Consider the following 22,439-nt stretch of genomic DNA (forward strand, 5'->3'; position numbering starts at 1 on the left):
TAACAGGTGGGATCCCGCGGAGAGGAGGAGGCGGCCGGAGGGGGGCGGAGGAGGCAGGGACGGGCGGGGGGAGGGAGGGAGGGGGACGAGCCGGAGCCGCCTGTGATCCTGTGACAGGAGCGGCTGCTGCTGCTGCTGGCGCCGCCGGTGCCTCCCTCTGCCCGGCTCGCTGGGTCGCTGTCCGGCTCCCTCCGCGCCTGCCCCGCAGCGGCCCCTCCCGGGGACTCGCCCCCGCAGCCCGTCCCGACTCCATCCCCGCCGGCCGGGCCGGGCAGGGCGCAGCGCAGGGGCCGGCCGGGCTCGCTGCCGTCTCCAGCCCGGGACAGGGGGTCGGGCGCTGCCTCCGGCCGGGATGCCGAAGCCCCCGCTGCTGCTGCGGGGGAGCCGCCCCGGGGACAGCGAGCTGGGGCGGCAGTTCCGGGACTGGTGCCTCCGCACCTACGGGGACTCGGCCAAAACCAAGACGGTGACCCGGAGCAAGTACCAGCGCATCGCCGAGGTGCTGCAGGGGGGAGCCGGCTCGGGCACCGGCTCCGGCGGGGGGGAGAAAGGCAAGTTCCAGTTCTGGGTCCGGTCCAAGGGCTTCCGGCTGGGAAGCGGCACCCGGGAGGCGGCGAAGATGGGTCAAGTGGTGTATGTGCCGGTGAAAACGGGAACGGTTAGTGCGCTCCGTGCCCCGGGGGCTCGGTGTCTGTCTGTCTGTCTTGTGTCTGTGTGTCCTTCCCTCCCGCAGCCTGCACCCAGGGGCTGGGGCCCAGCGCAGGGGAGAGACCCGATGTGGGGCAGCCCCCCTCCCCAGCATCACCCCCCCCCCCAGCCAGCCATCCCGGCCCCTGTCCCATCAGCACTAGCTGGCACATCCCAGACACACAGCGGGGTGCAAATGATCGCGCATGCCCCATGGGGGGCGAGACACCCACCCCGTGCGCCCCATTAGAAAATAGCCGCCCCACGCCCCTGTCTGGACAGGTCCAGCCAACCCCCCCCCCCCCGCCCCAGTGCGCTGAGTTGCAGACAGACCCCCCTGTTGGGGGGCGTGGGGCAGAGCCTCCTGCAGAGCAAGGGCTGGCCGCCCCTCCCAGCCGCCGCGCAGGGGCTGAATGGGGCGGTGGTGGCGGGTCCAGCTGAGGCGGACCCCTCCCCACCCCTGTCCGATCACGTCCAACCTGAGCTTCCCATCCGCCACCCACCCATGCGCGGCTAGGCGCGGGCCAGCCAACCCTCCAGCCCCGGCTGGGCAGGGCCAGCCTGTCTCCCAGCAGCTGGTCTAGCAACGGGGGGAGGATGCAGATTAGGTCAGACACCCAGTCCGGGGGAGGAAAACCCCACACGCACCCTCCCCTCCCCCCTCCTGCCCCATCCGGTCCAGCCGGTACCTCCCAGCTGCTGAGCAGAGAAGAAGAGGGGCGGTAGCTCCCCCTTTTAGGGGGGGAGGAGGAGATCCCTTCCCCCATCCCAGGCCACTGCACCTGCCCCCCCTCCCCCCCGCGATGGGTGCAGACTAGCAGAGAGCTCCGGGCTGGGTGTCAGTCCCTGGCGGGTGCAAACGAGGGCCAGACTCTGCGGCTCCCGTGCAGCCCACGCGGCGGGCAGGGGGGCCGGGGCGGGAGCCCCCTTGCACCCCCCCCCAGCCCCACCGCAGGTCCGACCCGATCACGCTCGCCCTGCATTTCCCACCCACCCCGTGACCGCAGGCCGCTTTGCAGCCAAGGGCAGAGTGGGGGCGGCGGCAGGCGCCCCCCCCCGCCTCCCTCGGCCAGGCCGCGTGCCCCCGCCCCCGCTGACCCGGGCGCAGGCTGGAGCCCAGCCCCGCTGGGCCATGGGAGCGCGCCCCTCCCCCCTCGGCAAGCTGCTGTCCCGCTGGTTATCCCCGGGCCGGGGGGGGGCAGAGCCTGGAGCGGGGCCGTGCCCACCCCGCCTGCCCGCGGGCTGCTGTCCCGGGAAACTCCCCCGCCGGAGCCTCATTGTTCCCTGCCCTGCTGGGGCGACGGCGCAGGGCAGAGCCCGGCTCCCCCTCCCCCCGCCTCCCAGCAGGCTGCTGTCCCGGGGAAGAGCCAGCCCCGCTGGAGCCATTGTTCCCTGTCCTGGCCGGCCGGGGGGCGCGCCAGCCGCCGCCCGCCCGCCCCCCGCTGCAGGGACCATGTCACTCCCAGCTGGTGGGAGCAGGAGGTGACCCCTGTGGGCGGGGGGGGGACTCCCGCTCCGCCGGGGGGGGGGGCGCACCATGGGGCTCGCTCGCTGGGAACTCCCTCCCCGTCCTTTGCACCATCTGCCCCAGCGCGTCGGCGCCTGGCAGCCCAGGGGGGCTGTGGTTACTAAAGTGCACTGGGGCGTGTGGCCCCCGCCCCCGCGCGGGGAGACACTGCTCCCGGGCCTGCCCACGGGGAGGAAAGTGGGCAGAGCTGGGCTCGGGGTGGTGTGGGCTGGGTTTTTTCCCCCCTCGCTGCTGCTGCTGCTGCTCTGAGGGTGCAGTGTTTTCCGTGCACACGCACAGACTCCAGCATTGATAGGGCTGGAGGATGCTGCCATTGAGGGCAGCCCATCTGTGGCAAATGCTTCTAAACGCACTATTTACCTCCCATCTGGCCTGCCTTACTCCTGCGGGAGGGGGAAGGGTCAGCACTGCTTCTTTTCCCCTCCGTAGGGCAGAGAGGCTTCTTCTCTCTTTCTGGCCCCTCCACCCCAAATGTCTCTTTAATTTTTGGGAGTCAGCCTACTCCGCACAACAGCCCCTCCCCCCCAAAGCCACCCAACCCTGCTTTGGCTGAGGTAGTGAGAAACACCCCCTCCCAGGCAGTGCACATAGTAATCTCCCCCAGAGCCTCTCAATATCACTAGCTACTCAGTGTACCTGCCCTGAGCTTTCCAATGCTGCAGAGTCATGGTACCCCAGAGAGGCCATGCCAGACTCCCTAGACCCTGCTGTTAATTAGAGAGACGCCCCTTCCCTTTGTGGTGCACAACCAGGTCCTTACACCTGATGGCTCCGCGAGACCAGTGCAGGCACCAGGCTCCTGAAAAGCCTCATGTCCTGATGACGTCTCAGCAGGGAGAGTATCTAGACCCCCAACTCCTCTATTAAGTCCCCACAGGCTACAAATACTAGACACACCTAGACTTCCATAAATCAACAAACAAAAAATAGGCAGACCCTCGGGAGAAGCTGAATTGTCAACGGGACCATCTAGCACATTGGCCAGAGACTGTAATACTGTAAGAAGTGAAAACTGGGGGCACAGTAAAGAGACGCTGGCTGCAGGAAAGACCCATCCCTGCTGCTCCCCCTTAAATCTTAAGGTATCAAGTCTGTAGAAGTTGTTTGTCCCCCCCCCCCGCCCCCCCGCCCTTTTTGGCTCAGTTACTTAAGAGGAACCATTATGTTGTAAATCCAGTGAAAAATTTTGAGCTGATGCATTTGCTATTTTTTGTTTTGTTTGAAACATCTCTGAAAATTTAAAAATAACTTGACAGGGTTTTTCTTTAGTTGGTGATAATTCAGTGATTCTGTATCTTTCAGTGGGCTTTGCTAGTTTTGTATAGATGGGTGCATTTCATTATTCACGTATGTGCAGTCAAATAATTTATGAAGCTGATACTAGCATTCAGCTCAACAATAAAGTGCATGTTCTGGTTTATCTTCATTCTGTTGCTCTTTCCAAACACTTCTGGGCTGGTGTTTCAATTGGCTTTCCCCTCATCATGCTACTCATCTATCTGACACCTCTTGTTCTGTCCCATCTTCCTTCTCCGAGTGTATCTGTCAAAGACTTAATGTGCTCAGGACTGTCCTGAGACTTGGGACCCAGGGAAAGAATAAGCATAGCCAAAATGCAGCTGGGGTGAGAGGGGGAGGGGATTCTGCATGCTGCTATACAGTATCTGCAGATTGTCACAGGAAATATGAAGTACCGTGAGTGAAAAGTTGAGAAGAGCTAAAGAATGTGTGGAGGGCACTAGTGGGGTTAAGGTCTTTCCTTCTAATGATGGAGTCAGGGCCACTCCTGTTCTGGGAGGGATGGGGGGTTATTAGTGTCCCTTTTGACCTTGTTTATTCCTAATTGACATAAGTGTTTTCTGTGCAATTGTGGCTAAAACATGATTAACGTGTGGTTCTTTTCTCTCTTGAGTAACTTTCCCTTGCCCTCCTTCAGGCCTCTTATCAGAGCAGGCCTAATCAGATTTGGGTGGTTTGAAAAATAGGACTGTACAGTGAGAAGGGGGCATCTGCCTTAGGTGATGGTCACAGCAGATGGTGGTCTTTTTATTGACGAATGGGTTGGGAATAGAGACAGCAGTGAGGTCTGGCACAGGGAGTTTGGATTTCCCTTTCCCAGATGAGTGTCCTGAAGATTCAGGTCATTTAACACACACAACAAAAACCAAAGAAATGAGGTTCTAGTCAGTGTAGGAAATTTGGTACCTTACTGGCAGCATAACAAGCCTGTTCAGATATTAGTTAGATTGTAAGCTCTTTGGGCAGGGACTTTAAAAAATATCCATACAGAATGCCTAGCACAATGGGATTTCAGTGTGCTACTGCAATACAAACAACAGGTATCCTGCAATTCCTAAGTGCACCCTCGCACTGCTCAACTATTATAAATTATAATAGGCTGATCTGTTGCTGGTATGTTAGTACCAGTGTAGCAATGCTTGAACCACAGCGTCCATTAGCCAGCTGGCCTTGTATATCTCTGATCTTGCCTCAAAACCATGAGAGTATCTGTTCATGATGGGGAGTTAAAATGTGGCTTTTATTATAGTCTCATGTTTCTCTTGACCCAAGTATTTAGCATCCTTTGGACGGAGTTTTCCTACAGATGTATGTTGATATTGTTTAAGGAAAAATACGACATTTTTAGTGACAGCTGGAGGTGTTGATTTGTTTTCATGTAGCACCGGGTGCTAGGGAAAAGGTTAGACCCAGCCTTTGGTTTGGGCATTAGCTGCAGGAGTGGATATGCACACTCTGTAAATCAGTGCTATACTTCACCCTGCATGGTGTGCGCTTGTCACAGCTATGGAACACTGGCCAACCTAGCAGGATATATTCATTCCGGCAGCCTGTGATATGGGCTACAAGAGTGAGTCAAATTGGACTGCAAGACGAGACATGGGCAAGCCTCACATTAGACTGACCCTTTGGGCACTGCACAGGGCTCTGGGAGGCTCTGTGGCAGTACGTGCATTTGCTTTTCCCCTCCTTTGCCTCCTCTTACCCCTGCAGAGCTTGATATACGGTTCCAGGGTTCATTCCAGACACTAATAAAAGGCTGAGGGCATTTGTGATGGTGGGGTTTTATTGACTTACACGCAGAGCCCTCCTAGATATTTCAAGGCAGACTCCACAGAAAGTAGAGGTGTTTTGAAATCATCTCAGAATGACACATTTGGAGACCCCTCAAGAAAGATATTAGACTAAGAGTGAAGCATAATAAATAGATGTGAGAGACCAAGAGGGGAATGGATGGCGGCCTTTCATCAACAGCAGAAAAATCATTGTGGACACTCTATAAAGCCGACCATTACAACATATGCCTAAAAACGTCTTAGTTTCTGCATGAAAACTAAAAAACAGAAGCTCTCAGGATGGTACAGCATAGTAAGAACAAGCTAGATTTAGGAAGCCAGCCTTGAAGAAAGGAGGCAGACCTAATGGTTAATAGAGGTCACTTTTTTCTTGGTACAAGTATTCCCTAAAGTTGTCATTTGGTGCCCCCCAAAAATCCACACTGGCATAACCTTTGAGAACTTTAGTCTACTAAAGTTTTCACTGTTATAGCTAACAGCTCAGGTTTTCTGTGATCTTCATTTGGTCTGGATTAAAAAACAACAACAAAGATTATTGAAATGAAAGACAGGTGGTGCAAATGGATCCCAAGACATGAGCTGAGAAATGGCCTATTATTTAACACAAACCTACTTGCAACACACAGAGTCTTCACCCTCCATGAAAAGTCTGAGGGTGAGGATGCACTGTGGGTCTGATTTTTCCCAAATAATTGATGAGAGTAGCTTTACATTTAGAAGTGCACTTGACAGTTTGGCACAATACTGACAAAATGCATGAGCCTGTAAGCCAAGTCCAGTGTGACCCCAGAATACCGGCCTATAACACTTTCAGATTCAGCTCTCTTTGTGTCTGCACAGGATCGATTGCAATTTTTACCCTCAGCAGTTTTCAGGAATAAGAGTCACGTTAATGAAGGACTCACTCTTGGTGAGTTTCTCAGGGTTCTTGGTTAAAGTTCACTGGTGAGCAGCAATAGTCTCTGATATATTTTGCAGGCTGAATTTACACAGCCTTGGCTTTCTGTGTGTGTATAAAGAGAATTGACAGTTTTGGAGAATGAAGTTCTCTATCCATAAGAGTGAACATGGCTAGTGGCAGTGCCAACTGGACCTCAGTCCTGACTTGCTGAATCACTAGGAGATCAGTCTCCATGGCTCATTCGGTCCTTGGCATTTCTGCCAAGATTTCCAACAGGTTCCCTGTTAGTAGCAATTGAGTTGGTTAGTTTTGTGACATGGATATGGTCCAGTTCCCATCAGAGACCACAAAACAGTCATCAGGTGGTAAGAATTTTTGGTCACTACCACCAACTTGGGCTACAGGTGAACTTGCAACCTACAAATGAAAGGTTCTGTGGCCCATCATTAGTTCACTAAGCCATCCAGTCCTCTAGCTCTGACTGACTGAACAATTTTTAAAGAAAAATACAGACCCTTATCTAAATTGTGCATCCTACACAATTCCATTGATTTCATTGGTGTTGCATAGGGTATAACAGGCAGGATCTGGATCTGAGACAAGGAGCTCCCTCCCAGGCTCCCCAAAACTAGTCAAGTCATTTGGTTCTATCACTTGAAATTAACACAACAAAATTGCTCTCAGATTTACGGCTCTTGATTTGCATTGATTTAAAGAAAAAAAAAAAGCAACCAAGCACAAAACTTTTGTAAAGGCCTGTTACAATAAAGTTAAAATGAAGAGAAAGAAAATCCAGCTCCAATCAGAAACACCATTGTTTAAATTGTGCAAGCTACAGGCAGTGTTCGTGAAGGGAGAAAGGGGACTGAGCATGCTGGAAGCAATAGGAAAGAAGAGACCCTCAATATATAAGCATAATTCAGGCCTCCCTCTCCACTCAGTCTTTCCAGACTCCTGACTCAAAGGAGCTTTCCCATATTTTAAGCAGGAAGGTGATTCAGGCATTGGTACAGGATGGCGGCAAAGCCCAGCAGAGGCCACTAAAACTTGTTTCACGGGGAGCCCTTTCAGGGTCTGTTTGCCCAAACCATTATCAACATGAGTCTCTCAGGTAAACCAAAAGAAATGACATTGTTTTTGCTGTTAAATTAGAGCAGACATGAACAGTGTGTAAATTTACTTTGTGGACAAACAAATGTCTGAGAAGGCACAAAGATGGATGGAGGGATATTAATGGAGGTTCCGTTTATCCACCTGTGTTGACTTTTTAGCTTCATAGAAACTTGTCTGCATTGCTTTGACAGCAAAATGTGTATTTATTTCTCTTTGGATTCTTTCTCAGCACAAATTAGCAATTACCTTTCTCTGCTCTCATATTAGCTGTGCCCTTCCCTGGAGAACTGCATTGAGGATGGGCCAAAGCCACCACTGAGTTTCAGTGTCCTGTCAGTCTAATTAGCTGATTGTAACAATGGGTGGTACAGAGGGGGCCTATTGGCCAGAATCAGCTTCTTTATGGGAACACTGCTGACTTCCACTCTGAGCATGGTTGCCAACAAAACAGTAGCAATTTATTTAAAAAGAAAATAGCTGCAGTGTGTGTGTGTGCGTGTGTGTGTGCATGCGTGTGTGCAGGGGGTGGGGAGGAGTGTCACTAGCTTTAGGGATATGGAGTAGCATTTTCCTTTATTGTATAGCATGGGAACATCCATCAGTAACTCAGAGTTGAAAAGAGGTTGGTTAAGTTTTACCACCATGGTGCACGACACTTCAGAGTGCGAGGATTCAGGAATAGATGCAATATAAATATTTCCTTTCAATGACTGTGCAGTGTTGGCTTGACAGTCCAGGAGGACAAGGTTCTCTGCTCACACACTAGAAGTAGCATGGACAGCCTTTAGGCTAGCTTCCCCCACACTGGCTGCCTACAGACCTTAATCCTGATCTGGAGGGACCGCTGCTGAGCGGAAGAGGGTAGTTCAGTCTCCATGGCCCATTCAGTCCGTGGCTCTCTGGTGAGACTGCTAGATGTAGTGGTTGTTTCACAATGTGGACATCAAGCCCACATCTCCCGAGCCAGTATAAAGCAAACCAAACCCCAAAACTTGTTGGTGACTGTACTAGTCTGGGGTGGATTTGAGTGAATGACCTAGAAACAAAAGGCTCCGTATCTTAATACCAGTCTCCATCCAGCAGAAAGGGATCTAGGGGTTACAGTTGACCACAAGCTAAATATGAGTCAACAGTGTGATGCTGTTGCAAAAAAAGCAAACGTGATTCTGGGATGCATTAACAGGTGTGTTGTGAGCAAGACACGAGAAGTCATTCTTCCGCTCTACTCTGCGCTGGTTAGGCCTCAACTGGAGTATTGTGTCCAGTTCTGGGCACCGCATTTCAAGAAACATGTGGAGAAATTGGAGAGGGTCCAGAGAAGAGCAACAAGAATGATTAAAGGTCTTGAGAACATGACCTATGAAGGAAGGCTGAAAGAATTGGGTTTGTTTAGTTTGGAAAAGAGAAGACTGAGGGGGGACATGATAGCAGTTTTCAGATATCTAAAAGGGTGTCATAAGGAGGAGGGAGAAAACTTGTTCACCTTAGCCTCTAAGGATAGAACAAGAAGCAATGGGCTTAAACTGCAGCAAGGGAGGTTTAGGTTGGACATTAGGAAAAAGTTCCTAACTGTCAGGGTGGTTAAACACTGGAATAAACTGCCTAGGGAGGTTGTGGAATCTCCATCTCTGGAGATATTTAAGAGTAGGTTAGATAAATGTCTATCAGGGATGGTCCAGACAGTATTTGGTCCTGCCATTAGGGCAGGGGACTGGACTCGATGACCTCTCGAGGTCCCTTCCAGTCCTAGAATCTATGAATCTATGAATCCCCACTACCTAGAGTCATCCAGGTACCCGTCTTGTCTAGATATCTAAAGCCCTCTAGGTTCTGGTGCTGCGGGTATCATCCCTTTGATCCTGCATTTCAGCGGGCAGCAGAGCATTGCTGTTTTGAATCTTGCAGCATTAGGAATAAGAAGCCAGCTTTGCTGCAGGGCTATATGTGTTTCTGCACCCTCCCACCCCCATCCCTTTCCTTACCAACGCTTTAAGATTCTTTATTCCCATCATCAGTTTTGATGCCTGTGGAGTGGCTCCCCTAACTGGAACCATGTGATTTTTCATGAGATCTGACTAGCTGTGGAGAAAGGCTGCCTGCATTTTCTCACCTGCATAGTGTGTTTTGATCCAGCAAAAGCCCTTGAGCTGGTGACAAAGGTCTGAATGTGGGCTGGAAAGTACAGTCCTGTCTCTTAGCAACTGGTTCCTACCTCTGAGCTCGCTGAGCTTGTGTGGGACAGAGAGCATCAGTCATGCTTCTGCTGTACCAGGAAAGCGCTGAGCAGGGGATGGAGGAGGCCTGCCTCAGCCACAGCCAGCACAGTTGCAGAGGCTCAGGCATTTCTAACACAAGCAGTTGTCTGCAAGCCCTAATCAAAGCTCCAGTTTAATTGCTTTCCTCCTGCCCTGTCTCTTCAAGGTAAACAGATAGCCTACTGGCTGGCCGTGGGAGGCTGTATGCCAGCTACCTGGAGAGCGGTTATTCTGCATTATTGATGCCTTTTTGGTCTTACTGGGGGCAGGGCCGGCTCCAGGCACCAGCGTAGCAAGCTGGTTCTTGGGGCGGCACATGGAAGGGGGCGGCACGTCCCGCTCTTCGGCGGCGGGTCCCTCAGTCCCTCTCAGTGGGAAGGACCTGCCGCCGAAGAATGAAGCGGCGGCAGTAGAGTCGCAGCGGAAGTGCTGCAGACCGCGATCGCGGCTTTTTTTTTTTTTTTTGGCTGCTTGGGGCGGCAAAAACCCTGGAGCCGGCCCTGACTGGGGGAGGGACACAGCCCATTTATTTCTAGAAAAATAAGACATCATGGGGTCCTTCCCTGAACTTCCCTGCTCCTTCCTTGGGAATCCCCCCTCCCTTCCTTGGTTCTCAGAGACATCTGCATTGGTCATTCTCTGTTCTGCTATTTTACCCTCCCATCTCCTCCATCCCCCAAACCAGAGGTGATTCCTCTTTAGCAAGTATTTCTCAGAGTCTTTTGCATCTCAAACCCTGTTTCTTAAACATTTTCATTAATCCCTTGCTTCATCCTAATTAACCTGCCAATTGGCCCCTCTGGAGTCTTCACTTCTCCTGCAAAGCTTCTGTTTGTACAAAGTATAACCTGTCAGCTGCCAATTTATTTTCCATGGGGAGGGCAGATTATTGTAATTGTCTGTCTTCTCTTCCCCATTTGGATTGCCTTCTCCCCCTCATACTCTACCTCCTTCTCTCAATAACAGTAATGTTTCAAAGACAAACCTCACAAAAAGCCATACAGCCCATGTGCCTACCATATTGTGGCTTAGTCGTTGCATGAATATGGTCCCACAGCACTGGAGTGTTTCACATCTGGGGGAAGGGGTCTTTATAGATGGATTACCAGGTTATAGCAGTCAGCACTGTGTAGCATGCTAGAATTCTGTTTTCCCCACCTTCTTAGCCTAGCATGTATAGATTCATAGATTCCAAGGCCAGAAGGGACCATGGTGATCATCTAACCTAACCTAACCTCCTATATAACACAGGCCATTCAACTTCCCCAAAATAATTCCTAGGGCAGATCTTTTAGAAAAACATCCAGTCTTGATTTTAAAATTTCCAGTCATGAAGAAGCACCACAACCCTTGGTAAACTGTTCTAATGGTTAATTACTTCCACTGTTAAAAATTGACACCTTCTTTCCAGTATGAATTTGTCTAGCTTCAGCTTCCAGCCACTGGTTCGTGTTACAACTTTCTCTGCTAGCCTGAAGAGCCCATTATTAAATATTTGTTCCCCATGTACTTATTGGCTTTAATAAGTCGCACCTTAACTTTCTCTCTGTTAAGCTAAATAGACTCAAAAAGCTCAATTTATCACTATAAGGCAGGTTTTCTAATTCTTTACTCATTCTTGGGGCTCTTCTCTGAACCCTCTCCAGTTTATCAACATCCTTCTTGAATTGTGGGCACCAGAACCGGACACAAAAATACAGCAGTGGTTGTACCAGTGCTAAATACAGAGATGATATAACCTCTCTACTCCTACTTGAGATTCTTCCCTGTTTATGCATTCTAGGATTGCATTAGCTCTTTTGGCCACAGCATCACTCTGGTAGCTCATGCTCAGCGGGTTATCCATCACAACCCCAAATCTTTTTCAGAGTAACTGCTTCCCAGGATAGAGTCCTCCCATCCTGTAAGTATGGCCTGCAGTCTTTATTCCCAGATATGTATATTCAAATTTAACTGTATTAAAATGCATATTATTTGGTTGTGACCAGTTTGCCAAGCAATCAAGATTGCTCTAAATCAGTGACCTGTCCTCTTCGTTATTTATAACTCCCACAATTTTTGGTTCATCTGCAAACTTTATCAGTGAGGATTTTATGTTTTCTTCTAGGTCATTGAAAAAAATGTTAAAAAGCTTAGGGCCAAGAAACACTCCCTAGAGGACCCCACTGGCCACACACCTATTCAGTGATGATTTCCCATGTACATTTGCATTTTGAGACCTATCAGTCAGCGAGTTTTTAATCTACTTGATGTGTGCCATGTTAATTTTATATCTTTCTAGTTTTTTAATCAAAATGTTGTGCAGTACCAAGTCAAATGCCTTCAAGAAGTCTAAGTATATTATGTCAACACAATTACCTTTATCTACCAAACTTGTAATCTCATAAAAAAAGATATCAAGTTAGTTTGATAGGATCTATTTTCCATAAGCCTATGTTGATTTGCATTAATTACATAACTCTCCTTTAACTTGAAACACAAACTTGCCCACATTGATTAGGAATCTATCCCTGGAAAGTGCCACCAACTTCTGCAGAATCTAAGCTTTCATTCACACACAATATGACTTTTAAGTCCATCTTTTATGTTTGTGAAGCCTTCCAAACATGAACCTAGTGTAACAATACATGTTTTCTGACTGAGCAGAGAGAGGACTGCACCCCCAGCCCCTGGAGCAAGGGCAGCCCAAGTCTAACACCCCCCACAGACATCACCACCACCCCATCAGGGGACTGTGTGTGGGGCCAGCATAGATTAATTTAGTGGGAGACTGGTGATTTTAGGCCTAAGCAGCTGGGGGTTGCTTGGTCAGCAAGTAGGTAACAAGGCTGATGAGAAGCTTTAAGCCTTGTGCTAGTAGGTGTTGGCTAAAGTTTTCACAATCTGGTTAATGCAAGCTGATGAAGTCTGCATTTCCCTAGACGTACATCTTGCCATTCCCATGGCGACTCCAATAATGGCCCATGTATGTTGCATTACCGGGGAACTGTGGGCTGAGTTAAGGATGTTGTGTAGTCTTAGTTCACGGTTTCTTGACCTTGGTCAGTTTGTATTAGCTTTAGCATTGTTGGTAACTTATTTTACATAGAGTTTTGCTTGTCCTTGTCCCTGGACTGTTGAACTGCTGTAGCAGTGTTACCCCTCTGCTGTAGTTTCACTTTGACACCACAGTGCCATTACTGATGTGCAGTTGCTGTGTATACAGTGCTCTTTAGCATCAGCTTTCTCCCTGAATGCAACAGAACTAGCCCTCTGGCAGCAACTTAGGTCGTTCCAAAGCCCAAACGGACTGGCATTTGATTACCTCTGAAATAGTCCGCTCTACGATCTTACGCTCACCTCTCCTAACTGAGGACACCAGCTCTGGTGCAGGAGAGCCAGATGCCCAGTTGTTTCTAGCCCCAAATACATAAAAACATGTTGATTTTGTGAGTGTGACACTTACCTCTCTGCTGTTAGGTGTGTCTGCAGCCTCCGTTTCCCTCCACCAATTCACAGTCTCCTCATGGAGAGGAGGCTTAGCCCTCCAGCTGTACCAAAAATCCTCCCCCTCCGAGAGCAAACAGGAATTCAAACAAACAAGGCCTCTTGCTGCAGCAGTTTCTGCCCACCACCTCCAGGTAGCAGAACAGAGGTAAAGGGCAGCCCAGTCCCTCTGCCTCAGGTTGCAGGCCCAGGGCCATGTGGAGCTATCTACTCCAGCCTCCGTATTCTGCTTCACCCCTCCCCCAGGCTACTTCCTATCCTGTTCATCTGCTTTCTCAGCTGCCTTTCAGCCAAGAACCCAAGCACAGACTCAGTCCTGAACCCTGTAAAGCTTTCCCTACACCACTCTCCCTAAATCTCTCTTTCCAGCTTGGAGAAGAGGACTTGCCTTTAATTTCCTGTTTCCCCCTTCTCAGCAATCCTTGCTTTCAGCCTACAGACTGCAGCTCAGACTCAGGATCTGGGAGGGAAATAGGCCAAGCTCAGAGCTAAGGCCTGAATTTCCCTTAAAGGCCTTGCTTGCCCTGTGACAGATTAAAAACAGTGGATCTCTCCCAGTAGCTGGGATTTCACCTTTGTGCTCCCATAGAAGGAATATATCTATGCAACTTTGCATTCCAAAAATTGTAGCCACCTCTCCCTCACAAATAAGTATTTACCTTGGAAAAAAGTATGGTGTAAAACTCTAGTTAGAGAAGCAATGTGGTGTAGTGCATTGAGAACAGGGCTGGAACCTAGGAACTCTTGACTGCTAATCCTGCAGCTCTGTCACTAAATCACTGTGTGGCTTTGGGAAAGTTGCCTGTTCTCTCTGCCTCAGTTTCTCCCTGGGTATAATAATACTTGCCTTTCTCATCTGGCTGTAGTGAAGAGTAGTTGGTTGATACACCCAAACTGTTCCCATTGAAGTCAGTGGGGGTCTAGCTGTAAGTGCGGGATCGGGCTCAGTGTTTGTATAGTGGTTTGAAAATACAAAGTGATATACAAGTGCTTATTAGGTGTGTGTGTGTGTGGGGGGATAATATGATGAAAATTTTAGCAACAATTTTTTTCTGTTTTCCAACCAGCTCTAGAGATGATCAGAAAATACCTATCCTATCTCATAGAACTGGAAGGGACCCTGAAAGGTCATCAAGTCCAGCCCCCTACCTTCACTAGCAGGACCAAGTACTGATTTTGCCCCAGATCCCTAAGTGGCCTCCTCAAGGATTAAACTCACAACTTTGGGTTTAGCATGCCAATGCTCAAACCACTGAGCTATCTCCCCTCCCCAATATTCTTAGAAAAAATATTTTCAGGGAAAAACAGGGGAAAAGAACAAAAATGTCATGAACATTTTTCCACATTTTTGATTATCTCTGATTATTGCTGTATGGCTGATACCACCTGATCTTCTTTCTCTCTCTCTTTCTCTCACCTTAATGTTGGCCCATATTCCTAAAGCACAACCTGTGTCCAATGCGCTGTAAACTAGAAGGAAGAGTGAAGTTCTAGGGAGCTAGAACATCTCGCTCATAGCAGCATCAGTAGAGGGAGCCTGCTGTGATTTAACATATCCCCTGCAAAAGCTGCTTTTATCCTACACCTAAATACCACAAGGAGTGAACTTCCTAAAGCCCCAGAGAAGTCTAAATATAGAAGTCAATCAAGGACCAGCTTCCCATAAATGCACTAGTACCAGGAACAGTTTCTTTGACAAAAGTTTCAAGAGTTCATATGGAAACGGTATCCCTTTCATTATGAGAGGAGGGTGTGAAGAATTAATAATTGTCAAGCTGGGCTTGTTCACCCGTGCACTCTACATTTCAGCTAGTCACATACCTCCCCAGTGTCAGGATGCAAATAACAGATTTGGGGGATCTGAGTTTGAAGTCAGTTGGAGCAGTTTGCATTCAAGGTGTAGAACACTGAGGGCACACCAGACAGGGTCTGCTGAGTGAATTCTGCTGTCCAGATTTGACAGGACTGGATTCTGCACTATAAATTGCAGTTCCTTCTCTGGGTGATAGCTTGGCTTGTAAGTGTTTCTCAATAAATTCCCAATTCCAGGTGCTGACAGGCAGTTTTTCCCTAAAGGACAATGATTGAAAAATAAAATAAAATAAAACTTGTAGGGAATAAAAAAAAGAAAAGAAATCCAACTAAGAGAGAAGCAAAACTTCCTGAGATGAAGTGTATAACATCATGCGTAATAACTCCAAAACAGGTGTTTGACAGAATTCCTTTACCAGGGCCAGACAGAACCACTGGGAGTATGTAGTAAGGAGTGACAGACTGTTGACTGGCAGACACAGAGCACCTCCACGTGTGGGATGGGGAAGGGTAAGGAGTATGGAAACAGCATTTCTCACTATGGGGTCAGGACTCAACTCAGGGAACTCAATTTCAGGTCAATTCAGTAGCACTTCATTGGAAAGTTATACAAATGTAACAACAAGACAGAAGGTCAGTGACCTGTGACACCCCGTACTGGCAGTACCCCACCCCACTATGAGACAGCAGGAACTCAAGCAGTTAGAATGACAGAGATGGCCCCCTCCCAATATGGGGCAAAGGGAGTGGTGCTTAGAGTGAAAGGGACAGAGACAGGCCCTTTTGCAGTGTGTGGGGAAGACACAGAGATAGGAGAGATGGAAACTAATGAATGTTGGTAGAGGGTCTGCTGTATGGACAGAAAATAAGAGTTCTGCCATTATCAGGCAGCGTTTCATTGGCAGGAAGTGGCTTTTTATTGACAGGAAGTTGAATTCAGCTGGTATCAGCCCTTAGTCTGAAGGCCAGGAGAGCATTTATCTTTAGTCAAACAGAGCGGACAGGAAAGTACCAAGCTCCCCCGCCCCGAATGAGCCTCTTGTACATTAGGGCTAACGTTGTCCCTCCCCAAAATTTGCTACTTTTCCATGGAGAAGTAGAGCTGGGGGAGAGCTTCACTTCCAGGTCCTTAGAAAGAGCTGCCTGCTCCATTTTAACAGGCAGGGATTCTTCTTTCTGGCCTATGTGGGGTTCACAGCTTCAGGTCCCTGTACTCCTTTTGTGCCCACACCAGAGAGGGGCCAAGTATCCTCAACCCATTGACTTTAAAGGGAGTTGAGAGTACGTGGAACCTTGCAGGACTGGGTCCTTTGCTTGCAACTCAGATTAACTGGAGTCGGGGGTGGGGTTGGGCTGGATGCACTTGCCGATGGATAGTTAGTGGTCCACAACACAAAGCCCACCACTCATAATTTGGTCTCTTTCAGAGATGCTCTGAGACTGGATTCATTCAGCATGGAGAAGGGAGTGTCTGGTTACTTCTGGAGAGGGTGGTAACTTGCACTGGGTCAGAGTAGAGGTCACTGGCATGGCAGCATAGAGGGGATCAGATGGCAGCTGGCTGCATTAGACACATCACATTGAGGAAAAACAACAAGCTTTACTTTTCAATGCTGCTCCTTCCTCTAAAGTTTATGCTACACATATCTCTGATTACAGTGGTCATCACACAGTGGACCTCTGATGGACCATCAATAGTTGCAGAGCACTCTGGTGATGACCCAAGTCATGATGGGGGATTAGAATGGGACAGAGGCACATGTGAGGATGTGGCCTGCTGAATGAAAAGAGTGGGTTTAATGAGCTATATTGATAGTAACACTGTAATAGGCGGGAGAGAGTGCTGGACAAGAGGATGAGGATTTACAACCATAATGAGGAGTAGACCTGAGGTTTAATGGTCAGCAAGAGACAGCAGACGTCTGTAGGGTAGAGGAGGATTCAGATCTGAATTGAGAGGCATGTGAGAGATATGACAGGCAGCGAGCAGGGCAGCACCAGGCCTTTGTAGGATGGAGTGGGGTGTTTGGAGCTGCAATAAAGGAGGGATGATAGAGGGGCGGGCAACAAACAAGAGAAGTCACATCTCTTGTAAGGAGTGAGTGGGTGGCAGCAGGCTTGTGCATGATGGCGTGTGTGTCTAGGGAGGGAATAAAGGACAGGTGGGATAAATGTATGGTTGCGGCAGGTGTGCATGGGATGGGAGGGATTTTGAATGTGTAATAGGAGCTGGACGCGAGGCAGGGCAAATGCTGTGGCGGCCACTCATTCTCATGCGGATGCATAGGGGCAAGGGGATCCCTCCCTGTCCCATGAAAAGGACCCCTGTGTCTTTAACACCCTCCTCCCTGCCCCCTCGCCGCCAGCCGCCAGCCCCTAGTCGCTGTGCCTTTCCCCCTGCACTGACAGCTGGTATCTAATTACTGTGTGAGAATGAAAAGTCAGGCTGTCCCAGCTCGAGGGAGCGCGGATTAACGTCTCCTGCAGAATACACTTCCTCTGCCGGGTTACCATGGTTACCCTCATTACCTGCCTGACGAAGAGGCGCTGGTGGTTCCAACAGGGCTTTTAAACTCGGGCCTGGGGAGGCCGGTGGGTGGGAGGCCAGGGCTGGGGGGTGAAGGGAGGGTCCTTTTCTTTCTGTGCAACCTTAGTGCTGAGAGGAGTCCGGGTCATACCCTGCCGCACGCAGCCAACTGAGCAGATGTCACCGAGGCAGCCTCTGTATTCTGTCAACAGTCATTAACACTCGCGAGGGAAGGCGCCCAGCCTGAGCTGGGCGGTTCAGGCACCAAGCCCTGGCAGCAGGCCACGCTGGCTGCCTGCAGAGGGAGGGCGGGGAGCATGGTGTGGTTATTAGAGAGGAACAAGGGCCGGGGTGGGACGGAGCCTGACTCAGATGCTCTGCTGCTATTATATAGATCCCGAAGCCAGGTTGCCAGCACCACCCGGGGCGCAGGGTCCTTGGCAGCAGGGCTCTAGCACCGTGTCCCTAGCCAATGTGGGCAGTGATTCACCCCTCCCCCAGCCTGGGAACTGTGCTGCATCAGGCAGGCTGCAGAGTTGGCTGCAGTTCGCATGGTGCACAGGGAAAATCCCTGCCCATAGGGGCGAGGACATGGGTCCCGTGAGGGGGCGAGGGAGAGGAGGCGTGGGGCTCATGAGTGGAGAGAGGAGAGGGGCATGGTCACCTGAGAGGTAGAGAGGGCACAGGCCTCATGAGAGCGGGGAGGAGGAGAGGAGCACAGGTCCTGTAAGACTGGAGAGAGGGCACTGGCTCCATAAGGGGGAGAAAAGGCCCAGGGCCCAAGAAAGGGAAGAGAGGGTGTGGGTGCAAAGGCACAGGCTCCATGAAGAGGACAGGGAGAAATTGTACACGGGCCCCGGGGGGCAGAAGGCAACAGACATGGGCCCAGTGAGTGAAGAAAGAGGGAGAGGAGGTGTGGGCCTCGTGAGATGGTTGAGGAGAAGGGCTTGGCCCTGTGAGGGGAAAGGGGCATAGGTCTAGAAGAGAGGAGGGGGCACCAAAAGGGTTGCCACCTGTCCAGGTTTTCCAAGGATTGTTCTTTTTATGAGGTAGCTGTTCCGGGAAATCTTTAAGGGTGCTCAGTGCACGCTGCCAGCTGGCCAGTTTTATGGGCTCAGGATCATCCCGGATGTCCCATTTTTTTTGTACCTCAGCAGTGGCAACCCTAAACACTAGTCCCAGGAGTGGGAGAGAGCGGGAGAAAGGGCATGGGCCTCAGGAGGGGTGGGAGAGGGAAGGCTTGGGGGCAAAGGCGAGGAGGACAGGGAGAAAGAGCACACAGGTCCCATGAGGGGGAAGATGGGCCCTAAGAGGGGGGAGAGAAGATATGGGTGCAAAGGCAGGGGCCTTGTGTGGAGAGTGAGTTAGAAGAGAGCACAGGCCCCATGAGGGGGTAGCAGGGGAATGGGGCACCACAAAAGAGGGGAGTAGACCTGGTTATATGGTTATGGGCCCCAAAAATGGGAAAGAGGACAAGGATGCAAGGTCACAGACCCTGTGTGAGGGAAGGTAAGTGTTGCCTACTTTCATGATTTTATTTTGAGTTTTGCAATATTTGGTGTTTTCTAAAGTTTCACACGATCGCATAATTCCTGACTTAAAACTTATGAATTTCCCCTTATTCAAAATGGCTGCCACTTCCTGTTACTTTCAAGGGGTAGGGTTGCCAACCCTCCAGGATTGGCCTGGAGTCTCCAGGAATTAAGGATTATGTCATGCGAAAAAAACCTCCAGGAATATGTCCAACCATAATTGGCAACCCTATCAAGGGGGCTGAAGCCAAACTGCCCTCACTGCCCCCACCTTCCCTTGTGTTCAAGGACACTGAAGCCAGACTGCCTTTAGGGGTAAGATGGCTACTGAGCTTTAGTTAGGGGGCTGGAGTGGAAACTGTGAGGAGACAGAAGACTGTAGGGAGCAGGAAAGAGGCTGAAGAGGTGCAGGGGGAGACTCAGGAAGGTGCAGAGGGCTAGAGAGACTCAGGAGCGTGGGAGAGACTGGGGGAGTATAAGATGGTGGTGGGGTGCAGGAGGAGGCCGAAGATGTCTGCGTGAGGCAGACGGAGGGGAATGTGGGAGGTGGAGGAGGAAGACTGAAGGGGCAGCGTGCTGAGCAAGCGTGAGGAGACTGAGGGCTTGCAGGGGAATATAGGGGTAGGAGGAGACTAAGGGGAACAGAGGAATGTGGGGAATAGGAGGGAGGATGAGGAGACTGGAGAGCGGGAGGGAGATCAGGGAGGAACAGGAGGATCTTGAGGTCTGTAGAATGGTGGGGAGGGGGCAGAGTGAAAGTGTGAGAGGTAGGAGGCTGTAAAGGTTATGGAGGGAAAAATTGGGAGCAGGTGAATGTAGAAGTGGGCCGGAGCCAGGAGACTTTGCAGGCAGAGGGAGGAAGAATGGAAGTGGAAGAGGAGAGTGGATGGTGCAGAGAGAGAGAGAGATAGGATAGCGATGACAGAGGGGGACGGAGAAGGGAATGGCAGTTCCCCACCCCAGGAGTTAGGAGTTGGCAAGTAGAGTTCCTGCTCCTTCCAAGCAGCTAGCAGCATGTCCTGCATTTTTTAATGTGCCTTGCAGGCTGAATCTGTCCCTGTAATGTACACATGCACTTTGAGGGTGAGTGACTTCCCTCTAAAAGCTCAAAAACCAACCAACCAACCAACCAACCAGAAGGCAAATACGAACCTTCCCGACCCCAATTTAATTATTTTTGGAAAAAATCCCTCATGATTTTTAAGTCAGTCTCATGATATTATGGGGGCTTGGCTCATGGTTTTGAACACTTGTGGTGAGCCATACTGGGGGGTGGAGGGAAGAGAGGAGGTGACTGCAGGCCCTGTAAGGGGTGGTTTATTGAAGTGTTTGTAGGGCACGCCTCCCCTCGAACCTGGTAAAAACATCAGAACGGCCATACTGGGTCAGACCAAAGGTCCATCTAGCCCAGTATCCTGTCTTCCAATAGTGGCCAGTGCCAGGTGTCCGAAAGGGAATGAACAGAACAGGGAATCATCAAGTTATCCATCCCCTGTCGCCCCTTCCCAGCTTCTGGCAAACAGAGGCTAGGGACACCATCCCTGCCTATCCTGGCTCATAGCCATTTATGGACCTATCCTCCATGAACTTATCTAGTTCTTTTTTGAACCCTGTATAGTCTTGGCCTTCACAACATCCTCTGGCAAGGAGTTCCACAGGCTGACTGTGTGTTGTGTGACAAAAAACTTCCTTTTGTTTGTTTTAAACCTGCTGCCTATTAATTTCATTTTGTGGCCTCTAGTTCATGTGTTATGAGAAGGAGTAAATAACACTTCCTTATTTACTTTCTCCATACCAGTCATGATTTTATAGACCTCTATCATATCGCCCCTTAGTTGTCTCTTTTCTAAGCTGAAAAGTCCCAGGTTTATTAATCTCTCGTCATACAGCAGCCGTTCTATACCCCTAATCATTTTTGTTGCCCTTTTCTGAACCTTTTCCAATCCAATATATCTTTTTTGAGATGGGGCGACCACATCTGCACGCAGTATTCAAGATGTGGGCATACCATGGATTTATATAGAGGCAATATGATATTGTCTGTCTTATTATCTATCCCTTTCTTAATGATTCCCAACATTCCGTTTGCTTTTTTGACTGCCCTGCACATTGAGTGAATGTTGTCAGAGAACTATCCACAATGACTCCATGATCTCTTTGAGTGGTAGTCAGAATATGAGTTGGTTCTAAACCTCCTTAAATCGTAAAGGGATAAACCCAATCCAGCTAACTTCCTTTTGTATCCGGTGTCTTCAATACAAACTGCATCCCAGCATGCTTCACAGGGTTAAATAAACACAGAGGGGCATAGGAAAGGAAGAGAAGCGTGGAAGCAGGGTGGAGAGTCAGTGAGGCCGAGAGCTTGCAGGGAGGCCATTCCAGAGGTCAAGAGCTGCAGAGCAGGTGACTCCCATACCCACAGTGGGAAGGGATGGGTAAGAGGCTGGTGCTGGGTGAGTGGATAGGTATAACTAGACACCCAGGCTCTGAGTTCTGCTAGTCCATGGAGCATTTTAAAAGGAAGGAGGGCAGTTTTGAACTGGATCCTGGAATGAATATGGAGCCCCTGGCGGCGCAAGGATGAGGGTTTGAATAGTTGTTTAGGGCTGGCCCTGGGTGTGGATGTTTTGCTTGTGGAGTTCATTATAAACCCCTTCAAACGGATTGCTTTCAGGGAAGGAGAGGTCTTTGTGTGTCATGTCTGTGCTTTTCACACTGTGCAGTTTTCCTTTGTCCCGTTGCTGTAATTATCCCCATTTTGACCCTGCACTGAGGATTGCTGGTCTGCACGCAGCCTCAGTTTTTAAGTATATCAGGAACAAAATGGTATTGGTCCATTACTAGATGGAAAGGGTAGAAATATCAATAATAATAATATTGAAAAGGCAGAAGTGTTCAATACATATTTCTGTTCTGTATCTGGGGAGAAAACAAATGATGTCATCATATCATATAACAACATTCTTTCCATCCCACTTGTATCTGAGGAGGCTGTTAAAGAGCAGCTACTGAAGTTTAAGACATTTTAAAATCAGCAGGTCCACAACTTGAATCCAAGAGTTTTAAAAGAGCTGGCTGAGGTGCTCACTGGACCATTAATGTTGGTTTTCAATAAGGCTTTGAACACTGGGGAAGTTTCAGAACACTATAAGAAAAATAATGTTGTGACAATATTTACAAAGGATAAACAGGATGACCTGGGGAATTATAGGCTTGTTAGCCTGCCATCGATCCTGGGCAAGATAATGGAGAGGCTGATATAGGACTCAATTATATTACCCTCCTTTTATTTTTTTATTAATGCCAGTCAACTTGGGTTTATGGAAAATAGATCCTCTCAAAATAGCTTGATATTTTTTGATGAGATTACAAGTTTGGTTTATAAAGGTAACAGTGTTGATATAATATGTGTGTCTCAGTGACTCTGAAAAAGATTTGGGGGTCGTGGTGAATAATCAGCTGAACATGAGCTCCCTGTGCATCACTGTGGCCAAAACGGCTAA

The 22,439-nt window shown here is 49.6% G+C and overlaps 1 protein-coding gene across 1 annotated transcript in view; it reads left to right on the plus strand.

Annotated features, from left to right (window-relative positions):
• Window positions 1-352: 352 nt before the first annotated feature.
• NOL4L (nucleolar protein 4 like) overlaps window positions 353-22,439 on the plus strand; it is an 89,928-nt gene continuing 67,841 nt past the window's right edge. The window contains exon 1 of the mRNA XM_065414528.1: window positions 353-658. Coding sequence (XP_065270600.1) covers window positions 353-658 — 306 coding nt within the window. The remainder of the gene's footprint in view (window positions 659-22,439) is intronic.

This window comes from Emys orbicularis, chromosome 12 (assembly GCF_028017835.1).
Source record: "Emys orbicularis isolate rEmyOrb1 chromosome 12, rEmyOrb1.hap1, whole genome shotgun sequence".
NCBI lineage: Eukaryota > Metazoa > Chordata > Testudines > Emydidae > Emys > Emys orbicularis.